At 40.1% G+C, this 15139-nt stretch overlaps 2 protein-coding genes across 3 annotated transcripts in view; both read right to left on the minus strand.

The window, feature by feature from the left end:
• Positions 1-3217: 3217 nt before the first annotated feature.
• elovl5 (ELOVL fatty acid elongase 5) overlaps positions 3218-15139 on the minus strand; it is a 36072-nt gene continuing 24150 nt past the window's right edge. For both annotated transcript variants that reach the window (XM_007240054.4, XM_022685041.2), the window contains exons 4-8: positions 7645-7722; positions 6130-6301; positions 5416-5540; positions 4191-4325; positions 3218-3938 (exon numbers count right to left, since the gene is read on the minus strand). In XM_007240054.4, the coding sequence (XP_007240116.1) occupies positions 3810-3938; positions 4191-4325; positions 5416-5540; positions 6130-6301; positions 7645-7722 (639 nt within the window). In that variant the 3' untranslated portion in view covers positions 3218-3809. The remainder of the gene's footprint in view (positions 3939-4190; positions 4326-5415; positions 5541-6129; positions 6302-7644; positions 7723-15139) is intronic.
• LOC125802930 (uncharacterized) lies at positions 7729-14411 on the minus strand. Its single transcript, XM_049481307.1, has 2 exons — positions 11950-14411; positions 7729-11879 (listed from the first exon to the last, which is right to left on the minus strand). The coding sequence occupies exon 1, from the start codon at positions 13909-13911 to the stop codon at positions 12997-12999; it is 915 nt and encodes a 304-aa protein (XP_049337264.1). The 5' UTR covers positions 13912-14411; the 3' UTR covers positions 7729-11879; positions 11950-12996.

Here is a 15139-nt window from a genome sequence, read left to right on the forward strand (position 1 = left end):
CTGACTAACAGTTTATCATAATGCAAAATACATCTTAATGACATCTTTAAAACAACCCTGTTCTCTGCAAAATTATATGTTTTCATGAATAATTTTTTTTTTTGGACACAATATGCTATGGGGGAATATTTCATGTGATTTATTTTTTATAAAAAACACATAACTTCTGTTTCTGTTTAGAAAAGTTATGGATTTAGGTCCTGGTTTCCCACTAGATGTCTCACAAGATTTAATCATTTTCCGAATCATTTGGTTTATTTGATTCAATCTCCCAAAAGCCCCACTTTTGCCATCACTGGTGAAAACACCATGCATCATGTTTAAACTCATTCCCATTACACACGTCCACGCACGCTCCACTCACGCGCACACATACGCGATCTTCCTCTTTCTCTCTAAATAACCATTTAGCTCTCATATTGTAAGTATACTGATTGCTGTTCGTAAGACTTGTGTCTAGATTAGTTTGTGTTAATAAATGTTCCAATTATTTTCACCAAGTTGTTGTGTTGATTTCATGAATGCTGGTTTCTGCCAACAACCATATAAAAGAAATCACATTTATTAAAACCTTTAGAATCTAATGGAGTCAGCAGCATTAGAATTTTAATCAATAAATGTGGCTTATTAGTTAATAACTTTGCAAAAACAATTGTAGTTTTAATATTAATTAAAATTACAATATTTATAAGGTGTAAGTAATTTTATGAGACCGATTACTTACTAAGCTTTATGCCACCAGCACAGCACCATCCACCTGTAACAGAGTTGTCTATCTGTTATCAAACCCCAGAACCTACTATTCAAACCAGCACAGCCCCATTCATCGGTTATCAAAGCCCATAACCTTATTAATCTAACCAGCACAGCTCCATCCATCTGTTATCAAAGCCCAGAACCTGCTAATCTAACAGCACAGCTCCATCCATCTGTTATCAAAGCCCAGAACCTGCTAATCTAACAGCACAGCTCCATCCATCTGTTATCAAACCCCAGAACCTACTAATCTAATCAGCACAGCTCCATCCATCTGTTATCAAACCCCAGAACCTACTAATCTAACCAGCACAGCTCCATCTATCTGTTATCAAAGCCCAGAACCTGCTAATCTAACAGCACAGCTCCATCCATCTGTTATCAAAGCCCAGAACCTGCTAATCTAACAGCACAGCTCCATCCATCTGTTATCAAACCCCAGAACCTACTAATCTAATCAGCACAGCTCCATCCATCTGTTATCAAACCCCAGAACCTACTAATCTAACCAGCACAGCTCCATCCATCTGTTATCAAACCCCAGAACCTACTAATCTATCAGCACAGCCCCATTCATCGGTTATCAAAGCCCATAACCTTATTAATCTAACCAGCACAGCTCCATCCATCTGTTATCAAACCCCAGAACCTACTAATCTAATCAGCACAGCTCCATCCATCTGTTATCAAACCCCAGAACCTACTAATCTAACCAGCACAGCTCCATCCATCTGTTATCAATCCCAGAACCTACTATTCAAACCAGCACAGCCTCATTCATCGGTTATCAAAGCCCATAACCTTATTAATCTAACCAGCACAGCTCCATCCATCTGTTATCAAAGCCCAGAACCTGCTAATCTAACAGCAGAGCTCCATCCATCTGTTATCAAAGCCCAGAACCTGCTAATCTAACAGCACAGCTCCATCCATCTGTTATCAAACCCCAGAACCTACTAATCTAATCAGCACAGCTCCATCCATCTGTTATCAAACCCCAGAACCTACTAATCTAACCAGCACAGCTCCATCTATCTGTTATCAAAGCCCAGAACCTGCTAATCTAACAGCACAGCTCCATCCATCTGTTATCAAAGCCCAGAACCTGCTAATCTAACAGCACAGCTCCATCCATCTGTTATCAAACCCCAGAACCTACTATTCAAACCAGCACAGCCTCATTCATCGGTTATCAAAGCCCATAACCTTATTAATCTAACCAGCACAGCTCCATCCATCTGTTATCAAAGCCCAGAACCTGCTAATCTAACAGCACAGCTCCATCCATCTGTTATCAAAGCCCAGAACCTGCTAATCTAACAGCACAGCTCCATCCATCTGTTATCAAACCCCAGAACCTACTAATCTAATCAGCACAGCTCCATCCATCTGTTATCAAACCCCAGAACCTACTAATCTAACCAGCACAGCTCCATCTATCTGTTATCAAAGCCCAGAACCTGCTAATCTAACAGCACAGCTCCATCCATCTGTTATCAAAGCCCAGAACCTGCTAATCTAACAGCACAGCTCCATCCATCTGTTATCAAACCCCAGAACCTACTAATCTAATCAGCACAGCTCCATCCATCTGTTATCAAACCCCAGAACCTACTAATCTAACCAGCACAGCTCCATCTATCTGTTATCAAACCCCAGAACCTACTAATCTATCAGCACAGCTCCATCCATCTGTTATCAAACCCCAGAACCTACTAATCTAACCAGCACAGCACCATCCATCTGTTATCAAACCCCAGAACCTACTAATCTATCAGCACAGCTCCATCCATCTGTTATTAAACCCCAGAACCTAATAACCTAACCAGCACAGCACCATCCATCTGTTATTAAACCCCAGAACCTAATAATCTAACCAGCACAGCTCCATCCATCTGTTATCAAACCCCAGAACCTACTAATCTAACCAGCACAGCACCATCCATCTGTTATCAAACCCCAGAACCTACTAATCTATCAGCACAGCTCCATCTATCTGTTATCAAACCCCAGAACCTACTAATCTAACCAGCACAGCACCATCCATCGGTTATCAAACCCCAGAACCTACTAATCTAACCAGCACAGCTCCATCCATCTGTTATCAAACCCCAGAACTTAATAACCTAACCAGCACAGCTCCATCCGTTATTAAACCAAATAACCTATTAATCTTACAGCACAGCATCGTCCATCTGTTATCAAACCCTTGTGTCCATCTATCTATAAATAGTATATTTTATTATTACAGAGAAACTTATTTTAGCTATTAATGTAAAATTGTATTAGTGTTGTTCATCGTTAACACATACTTGAGCAGTCTAGAATCTCTTGAATATAACCTTTGGCCTGTGTGACCTCATATAATTGTTTGTTTGTATTTTTTAGTTGAACAAATTTGACAGCCCTATTTAAAACGGAATATTACTTTTGTCCAGATGAATGAATCACAGGGCAGCCATTTTGAGTAAACAGAACCTCTTATTTATTTATTTATTTTTTAACTCAGGACAGTGTTTTGTCACTATGCAGTACAAAGCAACATATAAGTGCACAGAAGGACAGGTTCAGAGGCACATAATGACCATAATAATGTCGTTTTCATTAAAGTTTAAATGTTTTAATAAAGGCCTCTAAATGCTAGATAAAACTGAAACAATCCTATCCCTGTGTTTGTTAGCATTTTTTATCAGACACCAGGCTGACAATAAATACTGCTGCTTAGATTAGATTAGTAGATATTCAGCCTACACAAACTCCTGCTGCAGCATGTCTAAAAGCTTCTCCCTAAGAATGTAATCAATATGCAGGCCATAACAGATTCTCACGTAGTGCCAAAGTGAACGTTATTCAATGTTTATGAAATGCAAGTCTCCCAACCCCAGTCCAATAGCAAAGCCCTGCTCTCCATATTCTTTTGTTTGCCCTGCTTACACATCTGAATTAACACACTACTATTTTCTAGGTGTAGTCATACATCACTTTAATAGCAATGTTTCATGAATAAAGTGAGAAGATTGAGGGGGTGGGGATGGTGTTGGCTATTGGAGATGTCAATCCGCTCGGGTCTTCCTGTGTTTTATCGTCTCTGCTGGTGCCGTCCCATTCATGTGGCCATTCACAGACATGTTATTACCATTCCGATAATCCTTTTTACGCAAACCTCTGTGACTCCTGTACGTCTGTTAGACAGAGAGAAATGAATGATGTGACGCCATGTTGATTGTGATTAAACAAAATATGTTGAACATACCCACTCATCTTCATAAATAAACTCTAACACTTTTCATAATGGGATCTGTTATTCTAGCATTAAGGACATCAAAAAAACATCAATAAAAACACTGTTTTTTGCATCTTTTGTTACAGGATCTGCAGACAAACACTAGTCTGGCTAAGAATTTAAAAGCACTGGTGCAGATATACATTCCTACCTTTATGTAGAAGTTTACGAAGAAAATTATGAGAGTGATCATATAACTGATCTGGAAATATAGCCAACCCATTGGAAAACCGCATGGCCAGACTACAGCACAGGACGTCTGGATCATGGTCATCACAAATTGGACCTGTTAGAACAGGACATAAATAAAAAAATAAAAAATATATATACCCTGTGTGTAAGGGACAAGGTTGTCAGTCAGTACTGGGTGCTGGTGGCTCTTCAGGCCCTCAGGGTGGCACTGCATTAATTACAGGCTGTACTGATTCTGTACTGGAAATCACTGCATGTGCTCAGGAACACTTCCAGAAATCACTGTCTGTGAATATCATGCTGTAAATTCACTAATGCAGGTTAAAGCCAGATCATTCAGAGAAGAAGAAATAAATCAACTGCCTATAGCCCAGTCGTTTCACCAATAGAAAACATTTGATGCATTATAAAGTGCTACATTTGGCAAATCAGACTTATGACTGTTAAGTAGCTAAAATCTTCCATCAGACAGGAATAAAATGAGTTCTCGTAACGCTAATCATAAGCCCTGTTCTTTGATAAAGTCCCACCCTTTAGCAAAAATAAGTTTTTCAAGAGGAGTCAATCCCAGCCCTCAGCCAGATAAACACATTCAGCTTCAGCAGCTTCAGCAGCTTCAGTGTCCACCAATCAACAGCGGAAATATGATTCAGTTGCAGTGAGAGGTTGGTGTAATTAACATAATGTAATCTTAGCAGTGGTTAGCTGGCTGGCTAACAAGTTAGTTAAGTTTTACTGTGTACACACTAAACGTAAATATATGCTGAAACATAACGAACTTAAAAAAAAAAAGTTAAAGGATTATTGTGCTTGGATAAAACTTGGATAACATCGTATAAACATTATGCAATATGAAAATGGGAAGACAACTACACATGAATGATCATTCTGTACATTTTTATTAACTTCATGTTTAAAAATGTAGCACTGCAATTCTGCAGTTCTGCCTTTCAAGATAAATCATTCATTAAAACAAAATATTGCTACATCCATGCAACAAGTAAGCTAATGCTCTTGTGTTTTGAGACATATTTTAATGTGGTCTCAACTGAGTGTACACTGAAGTATAATAATAATGCAGCAGACATAAATCAGATCAATCCACAATATTGTAGACTATATTTCATGTTTGGAAAAATAGGGTGATAAGAATGAATTTTTATTCTGAATGATGGGCAGCTCACCAGCTGTCCTTGAGTAATATACTTCTTCCACCAGAGGTATGGTCGCATGGCAGGAATGGCTGAAAGCCCATAATAGGAATACATCAGCACGTGTATGAAGCTGTTGAAAGTAGCTCCGAAGTATGCTGGTAAAACAGATAAAAAAGTACACATGATCACGTCCAAAACAATGCTATTAGTCATAACAATACAACATACGACCAAATACACATGAAGTCCGTTTTAACTGAATGCTCTGTTTGCATCAGAGTGGTAGGTTTTACGTTGTTATATCTTTAGCAGTAAACTTGTATTTATATTGGCAAGCATAAAGCCATACTGATAAAACAGTGTGCCCTACAGCTTACAGGACAGAGTGTCCTTACTAAGCAAATGAAACAGTCACAATCAGAGTGCTGCTGAGAGTTCAGCAGATGAATGCACATTTTTATTTCACCATCCATTATTTTTCCTCTTCTACATTCCTAACCGATGATCAATATCCAGAAACTTCTGTGGGATGCGGCAAGAAGGACTTATATTCAACTGAGCTCCAGTGAAAAAGAATGAAAATCTTTCAAATTGAGAATGGGCAAAAATTAAGAACGAATTAAAGCCTCTTTCATTTTAATTGGAATTTGCTTTTGTGTTACTGAATTACTCAACATTTAAACTCCTCAGGTCTTTCAGCTGCACTTAAGCAGAGTATGGAACAGTTCTGTCAGAGAAACTCACAGTGGCCACATGGCACCCAGTTCATGACGAACCACCAGATGTTAAGCATGGTGGCATGATGGTAGACGTGCAGGAAAGTGATCTGGTGGTTGTTCTTCCGCAGGATGAAGAAGAATGTGTCCATGAACTCGATGAGCTTGGAGAAGTAATACCACCACAACACGTGGATCATCTGATAGGACGATAAAGCATAGTTAACTAATAACCAAAACATCATGTCATGTTACATCATGTCATTCATGCAGAGGTCACTGACCATATGTTCCCTTTATTTGCTGTGTTCTTAACTATAACCTACTTACCATTAGCTAAGCAGGTTTATTCTGAGAAACAATTACACATACACCCATGTACTGATATGGGAATTCTGGGTTGATATACAATACTTACAAAAACTTTATGCAATGTTCAAAGTATGATAAATGCAAGCTAAAATCAATGAAATCTAAACATGTCATTTTTGGACAATGATCTGCCTAATTTTGTATCCATGTAATCTGGAAATAAACTTAACCATAACCCTCAACCAGGAAGTACATTACTTCCTTGTGATGCACTTTAAAGTAATCAAATGGGTTTAAATATATAAGGCTACTTTATTTCCTCTTCACTTAATTTATTTTACTGCATTTGCAACATTTAAGGAAATACAGTTGCTATCAATTTATTCAACCACTATTGCAGATAAGGTAAAAACCTTTAGCTGTGTGCAATAAACCAACCAAACCATTTAAACAGTTAGCACATATATAGGTGTTTTTTCTACATTCAACACAAAATGCCATGTCAGTGAGTCTCAGAATGAAGTCTTTAGGTTATTTGTGGATTTGCCTGCTGCAGCTGCCTTCTTTAATTTCCAACAAAGTTTTGTCCATAGGGCTTTTGTAAAACTAATTATTTGTAGACCTTGAGCTGTTTTTGGAACTTGGGCAGATTTCAAACTCCACCAAGGCTTGGTAAAAAAGAAGTCAGGTTCAATTCTGGAGTGGCTGTCACAGTCAGCTGACTTGAACCCCAGTACATTTTTGTGTAATTTAAAGTAGGTAGTGCACAAACCCAAGAATATTAGTCATCAGCAAGATACTTATAATTGTTTTCCTACTGGCATCGAAATAATAGCTTTTTTATTGCAAAGGCTTTAAAGGCTCTCAGGGCTGAATTGATGGATCTTCATATCTCATCATTCCTGCAGAGCTGAATGGAAAGATTATTTATTGTGTCTGACGATGTTAACTTGATGTTCAGGTTGAAGTTCATGGTGATATGTTTTGGCACTCTGACTGTGAGCTTTGTTAAAGTAATAGTTATGCAATATATTCTTTGCATACAGCCCAAAAAGCACTGCAAACAATCAGAGTGTGTATTATGATGTCTATGTAGGACAGAGGTAAAATAAAAAAAAAACCTCCATACTCATATTACATTTTCTAGGCTTCCATTTGCACAGAACAGAATTTGACTAAATTACCTCCTGACTATTCCAGGTTTAAAAAAGCATGCAGACACTTGTTTTACCTTATCATCAGCCGCTCCAGCGCTGTGGGTGTCTTGGCAGAAGAAATTATAACCACCTTGCCACACAGCAGTCACAAGCTGCAGAGACATAGGGGTGTAAAAGCATTAACACCTCAAAAGAGACTAAACATAATTGACTTAAAGCAGCCCTTCACATTAGATCACCCAATGAGACAACTACTGCATTCAGCATTGTAGTGCGTTAGGTGGAGTAGATCTGTTTAAAATTTGCATTGATACAAAACTGTACAGGTTCAGTAAAGTAATACTATCCACAATAAGCTTGTTTGGGGCACATGTACACTGAATTTAAATGCTGGCACAGCAGCGAACACCTAAAAGTGATGATTAATTCTGAACTTTCAGAGTTTATTTATGGGTGATTCAGGCCCTCCTCTGCTGAAGTTTCTTTGAGGCATGTGACTTGCCATTGTTCACTGTCCTGCTGCTGTGTGTTGTTTTACCCTTCTCAATAAAGTCTTTGTTTGCCCACATTTTTTTCAATTTCACATGCAAGCCACTGCATCTGTATGATACATAGTATAATTCACATTGGCAAGAGTCAAAATGGGTGAAGATAATTCAAATAAATTTTATTCGTCAAAGCTAAAACAGTTGTGGTCAAAAGTTTACATGCAGTCATCATCTCTATCTTTGTCTTATTTGACCATAAAGCATTTCTTTTAGAAGACTTTCTAGTCCATGTGGTGAGATGCAAGCTGTACCTGAGTACCAAGATGGCATTTTTTCTTAGATTTTTTTTTATTCTTTCTTATAAGTCAGTGCATGGTAATGTAAACATCATGTGACTGTAGACAGTGGCACTGTTGGTCCAGCAGTTTCCAGTTCATGGCTGGCCTGTGCCTTTAAAGTTTCTTGTGTTGTTTCTGACCATCCTAACTGATTTCATTTGAGCTGAGGCTGGCAGTATCATTTTCTTACATAGTTTTGTTAAGTGGCCACACCTTGAACTGATAATCCTCACAAATGCATCCATGAAACTTGTCAAAATCTACCATCATCCCTCCAAGATCTGTACTAAGCTGCTTGGACTTTCATATTGTACTGCTGGTCTATGGCGTCACATTAATGTCAATTTTTCCACCTGGTATTTTTGCACCCCCGAATTTGACATTGACATTGATGTGATGCCATACTGGTCAATCCAATGTGTGCTGTCAAACAACTCCTTTGTCTTTTTCTTTAAAAAAAAATTCTAATTCTATTTTCTATCCTTACATTTGTGTAAGAATTACTTACAAGTGTAAATAAGTTGATCCAGATGACATTTGTTGTTTGTCTGCATTTTGGCCAGATGTAATTTTTGAAGACACAGACACTACTCCAGCGGATGCCTGATTACACTGATTACATTTGGATTCCAGTTAAATTGTTAATTTGTGAACATAATTAAAGTCATCTAAGGCTGCTCCAAAACTAGACGTTCCTGTTAATAAACAACAAATATGCAGTTATGTATAATGATTTTTGAAAAGTACCTATTTAAAAAATCCTCTCAACTGGCAGATTCGAAGTATGGCTTGAAAAATAACATATATAATAAGAGTGTAGTCACTTGGATGTTATCATACTTCTTATTTACTATCATATTTTAAAACACCCTGTTCAGAAGGACATTGAAGGAACTTTAAGCACAACTGGAAAGTTCCCATAAAACGTAATCACTTTAACATGTGCATGGTCAGAAGTTCTCTGACATTAAGGTGAACCCTAGTCCAGCTGTAGATTTAGCACCACTCTACAAAATATTTGTATTGCATCATACAGCTACTGTACCCAATATCCACATATTTGCTTCATCATGCAAGAACTCACACAATCAATTGTTTAAAAGATAACACAATTCTTATAAGCAGCTAACGTGACTAGCTAACGTGGCTTAAAGGCAGGGCATTACTGAGTAGAACCTGAAAAGATTATGTACTCTAGCGCACTCTAAGGCTGCAATACAGGGGTAATTTCTGGGATATTTTCAGGTTGATATCACCAATATTAAACTAACATTCAACAGAATATCTATCAAAAGCATTTGAACTCTCAGCTGAATGTAATAAAAATGATTCTCAGTGGTATGTAACCTAATAATGTTAGGGTAAAGGGTTTGGGATATGTGTAGGGTTACGTTCAACAGAGAATAATTTACATTCAATTACATTTATTGGAGATTTAGTGGTCAAATGACCATTTATCAGGCATTAATCTAATTTTGAAGGTCTATTTTTATAATAAATATATCCACAGTACAGTGGCATACATACAGTGGCTTGCAAAAGTATTTATACCCCTTTAACTTTTTCACATTTTGTCTCCTTACAACCTCAAACCTAAATGTATTTTATAGAGATTTTAAGTGATAAACCAACACACATAATTGTGAATTGATATTATAACAATACATTGTTTTCAAATATTTTATAAAATAAAAATCTGAAAAGTATGATGTGCAAAAGTATTAAAATCACATGCAGAAGTCACTGAATAAGTTAGAGTGTAGCTGTGTGTAATTTAGTAATATAAACACAGCTGTCCTCAGTGGTTTATTAGAGAACACTAGTAAACAAACAGCATCATGAAGACCAAGAATCTCACCAGACAGGTCAGAGATAAAGTTGTGGAGAGGTTTAAAGCAGGGTTAGGTTATAAAAACATATACCAAGAAGCACTGCTGAATCCACCATCCATGGAAAATGTACTCTGCAACTGCAAACCTATCAAGACATGGCCGTCCACCCAAACTGACAGATCGAGCAAGGAGAGCACTAGTCAGAAGCAGGCAAGAGGTCCATGGTCACTCTGGAGGAGCTGCAGAAATCCACAGCTCAGGTGGGAGAATCTGTCGACAGGACAACTATAAGTCATGCTATCCACAAATCTGGCCTTTATGGAAGACTGACAAGAGGAAATCCACTGTTAAAGGAAAGACATAAAAAGTGCTGTTTGTTGCAGCTAACATGTGGAAGAAAGTGCTGTGGTTAGATAAGACCAAATTGAACTTTTTGGCCTAAATACAAAGTTTCTTCAGCAGGGTGTCACGAATGCCAGACACAGGTGAGACACACGCAAATTAGAATCAGAGAATTGATTAAAGAAGGTAACAGTACTAAATGGAAAACCAAGCACCACCTGACAACAGTAGGGCAGCATAAACAAACAACATACCAGAGTAGTTGAAGGCGAAGGTCATACACAGATCAACGACACAAACCTTAGGCAAGGCAGAGAGCAAGGTCCAAACACAGGCAATGGTTGTAATCAAAACACAATGACAAACAGAGGGGCTAAGCTAAATCAGAAGTCACTAAAGAAACAGGCAGATGGAAACTGGGGTCAAATAAAAATATTTGATTCGGATTCAGATTTTAAAGTAATACTGCAGAAAATCTATAATCTTCAGCAACATAATTTTATACTTTTATGTTTTTTGGTGTTTGTGCTACGCTGCTACCGGTGTCTTGCTATGCCGCTGCCGGTGTTTGTGCTTTGCTGCTGCCGGTATCTCTGCTACGCCGCTGCCAGTGTTTGTGCTACGCTGCTGCCGGTGTTTGTGCTACGCTGTTGCTGGTATCTCTGCTACGTTGCCGCCAGTGTTTGTGCTACGCTGCTGCCGGTGTTTGTGCTACGCTGCTGCTGGTATCTCTGCTACGTTGCTGCCAGTGTTTGTGCTACGCTGCTGCCGGTGTTTGTGCTACGCTGCTGCCGGTGTTTGTGCTACGCTGCTGCTGGTATCTCTGCTACGTTGCTGCCAGTGTTTGTGCTACGCTGCTGCTGGTATCTCTGCTACGCTGCTGCCAGTGTTTGTGCTACGCTGCTGCCGGTGTTTGTGCTACGCTGCTGCTGGTATCTCTGCTACGCTGCTGCCGGTGTTTATGCTTAAGCTGCTGCTGGTATCTCTGCTACGTTGCTGCCGGTGTTTGTGCTACGCTGCTGCCGGTGTTTGTGCTACGCTGCTGCTGGTATCTCTGCTACGTTGCTGCCAGTGTTTGTGCTACGCCGCTGCCGGTGTTTGTGCTACGCTGCTGCTGGTATCTCTGCTACGCTGCTGCTGGTATCTCTGCTACGCTGCTGCGGGTGTTTGTGCTACGCTGCTGCTGGTATCTCTGCTACGCTGCTGCGGGTGTTTGTGCTACGCTGCTGCTGGTATCTCTGCTACGCTGCTGCCGGTGTCTCTGCTACGATGCTGCTAGTATTTGCGCTACGCGGCTGCCGGTGTCTTGCTACGCCGCTGCCGGTGTTCATGCTACGCTGCTGCCAGTGTTTGTGCTGCGCCGCTGTCGGTTTCACTACCATGTTGCAGGACCCATTGCAAAATCGGACCTGGGGGTTACACTAGACCATGGCTATCTGCAAACATCTACTTCTGTTACTTATATTGGCCTGGATTGCTTTCACAGAAAAGCCTGAAAATAAAAAGGGACCTGTTTTCTTTGTGTTCTTGCATATCAAGGCAACTGGTAATACTCCTCAGCACACTAGAGATCTGGATTCATTTCAGTTTAGCAGGTTCACTAGAGTTGGAGTAAGTCTCTTACCTAAAATTGATCAACTTAAAGTCTGGATTGAAAGTTCTAAGCCCCATAAATCTTCCTGGATATAACTTGTTCCAGCAGGATAGGTCATCTAGAGGGGGAGGAGTGGCAATTTATGTAAGAGATCATTTTCAATGTGCAGTTGCTTTAGTATGTACCCCTAAACAGTTTAAATTATTAGTTGTCACTATTAAATTGTCAAATAATTTTTCTATTAATGTAGCAGGGTGCTACCGGCCTGCATCAGCATCTGCAGGTACCTTACTGACACTAAGTGAAGCGCTGGCACCCTACGTAAGATCTGAGTTTGTCTTACTGGGCGATCTTAATTGGGACATGCTTAATCCACCAGATAAAGTATTGAACAATTTGATTCTCTTAATCCACAGCAGATTATTTCTAATTCTACTAGATACCATCCAAATTTTCCAGATAAGACTACTCTGTTAGACGTGATTCTTACAAATTCCCCTCACATGTACCACTCAGGGTTTTTTTGCAATGATCTCAGTGACCACTGCTTCATTGCATGTGTGCGTAAGAACCAGGCCTCAAAACTGCCAGCAAAAATATGCAAAAAAAGACATTTTAAACATTTTAATAGTCAAGCTTTCTTGCACGACTTAGCCAAGGTAAAATGGCACAGAATTAATGTAATCCCTACTGTGAATAAAGCATGGAGTACATTTAAGTGTCTTTTTAGCTCTGTTATTAATAAGCAGGGGTGCACATAACTTTTTTTAGTGAGTTACTCATGTGAGTACCACCAAATAGTGTTTGGTACTCACCTCATCTGTGATAAGTCTTAAAAGTCCTCCTCACTATCCACCGCACTGTCGCCCCCATTGTCCTCCTCAGTGTCGCACTCATTGTCCTCTGCTTCAGCATCCTGTGTGGCAGATGATGCTGCTGCTGTAGATGTACTTCCTTGCCCTTGGTTGAGCCTCCGGTTGGCTGTCTCCATCCACAGGTCAACAGCTGGCTTTGGGTTAAATGTCTCTGTGGTCTCCTTTGACAGGTGGATGTGCATATGGGCTGAGAGACGAGCATGTGACAGGCGGGATCTGTATTTGTTTTTGATTATGTTAAGATGTGAAAAACCTCTCTCACAAGCTGCACTGCTCAAAGGCAGTGCAAGAGACAGCTTAACCAGCTCTTTGATGTTGGAGTAAGCATCCGGGTTACTTGGATTATTTACTATTTGGACTAGGTCATACACAGAAGATGCTCCCAGCCGTTTTGCTGCCTGCTTTAAGCGCATCCATTCTGTCAGAGTGATGTCTTTATTGAGCTGCAAGATGGCCTCGTATTTTTGGAGAATGTTGCAAATTGTTGTGTTTCCAAAACTGTGGAGGCCTTGCATTTCCTGAGGCCAGGTTGAAGGGTCAAATACTAAGAAGTGATCAAATGACTTAAGGGAGTCATATCTAGTTTCAAACTCTTCAATTAATGCACTGAGTAAGTCTGTCTTGTCTATGTCAGCCTCAGCATTAGAAACAGTCTGTGCACTATGGTCTCCAGCATCCAGCATAAGTTTGAATTGCCCAATGGCCACCATGAGTTCGTCCTTACATTCCCCTATGGTCAGCTTTTCTTTCTGAAATCTGATTGATGTGGTCTTCAAAATGTTGCCAATGTCAACCATGTGTGTTAGAAAGCATTGAAAACGCTCTGTGCAGATATGCTGCAAGTCAGGGTTATCACTTGTAGCCAATTGCATTTTAATGGCTGGCAATAGTCTTGATATTTTTAACAGTACTTCGTACCGCCATGCAGACCACCTAATATTATGAAACTTTCCCAATTTCACAAAGGAGATCCCATTTTCTTCACATAGCTTCTGCAATGCAGCTGTTTTTTTCGCACCACCTTTCTGTAAATAAAACTGCAGCAGCCTGACCACAGACTGATTGAAGGTTTTGCAGTACGGAACCTTGCGGTCAGCTGATTTTGCGCAATTCTCCAGCGTGTGTGTAGTGCACAGAATGTGCACAAGATTGTCTCCAATCGCAACTAGTCCCTTTAGTTTTGGCACAACGCCGTTGTACACCCCGACGTTAACAGCTGCGCCATCTGTGCACACAGCGACCAACTTTGTTCTCCAGTCGTCCAAGCATGCGTCCTGAAAAAGTTTTACCAGCCCGTCTGTTATTGCCTGTGCGGTGCGGTCGGCACCCAATTTGACCAATCCGAGAAAGTCTGACGAAAACTCTCCATTGGTGGATACTGACACAATGTACACATCTCCTGCTCAGTTTTTGTGATGTCTTCGGACCCGTCAAAAAGCAGTCCCCAAAACTGAGCAGCCTGCAACTTTGCTCGTAGCTCCCTGCTGATGGTATGCGCTATGCTCTGCATAATCCTTGTGCCCCCTTCACGTGAATGATAAGCAGTCCCAACATTAACTCCTAGCCGCTTCAGCAACGGAATATCCTCCGCAAATGATGACATGGGACGGGTGTGTTTCGCTTTATGGAAAGCAAGGAGAAAAACGTTAAAAAGGGCTTGCCTTTCTTGATCAGTAAGCTTGTCTCGCCATCTGCTAAGTGGACGACTTGCTATGTCTTCTCGGCTGGCTTGTTTATTAGCAATGGCTTGCGCCACAGTGGCATGTTCCTTGCTCTTTTCGTGTTTGTTAAATAACGGATGATTGAAATTCTTCGACCCTTTATAAAACGCACCTGTTTTGTCTGCTAGCTGTGGATGGGCACGGCAAATCTTGCACCACATTTCTGTTCGCTCATCATTAGCCTCAAGCCACGGCACTTCTTGCAGCCACTTCTCCGAAAAAAGTATTTTCTTTGGCTCTGGCTCCAGTTGCTGTTTCTTAGTTGGGGGCGAAACTCCAAAGAAGCTGCTTACTGTTGTCTGTTTCTTCTTAGCCATGTTTCACTATAATTACCAACATTTACTGATGTACACTGGCGACTTGAGCAGTCATGTGAAAT

The sequence above is a fragment of the Astyanax mexicanus genome, chromosome 7 (assembly GCF_023375975.1).
Source record: "Astyanax mexicanus isolate ESR-SI-001 chromosome 7, AstMex3_surface, whole genome shotgun sequence".
NCBI lineage: Eukaryota > Metazoa > Chordata > Actinopteri > Characiformes > Acestrorhamphidae > Astyanax > Astyanax mexicanus.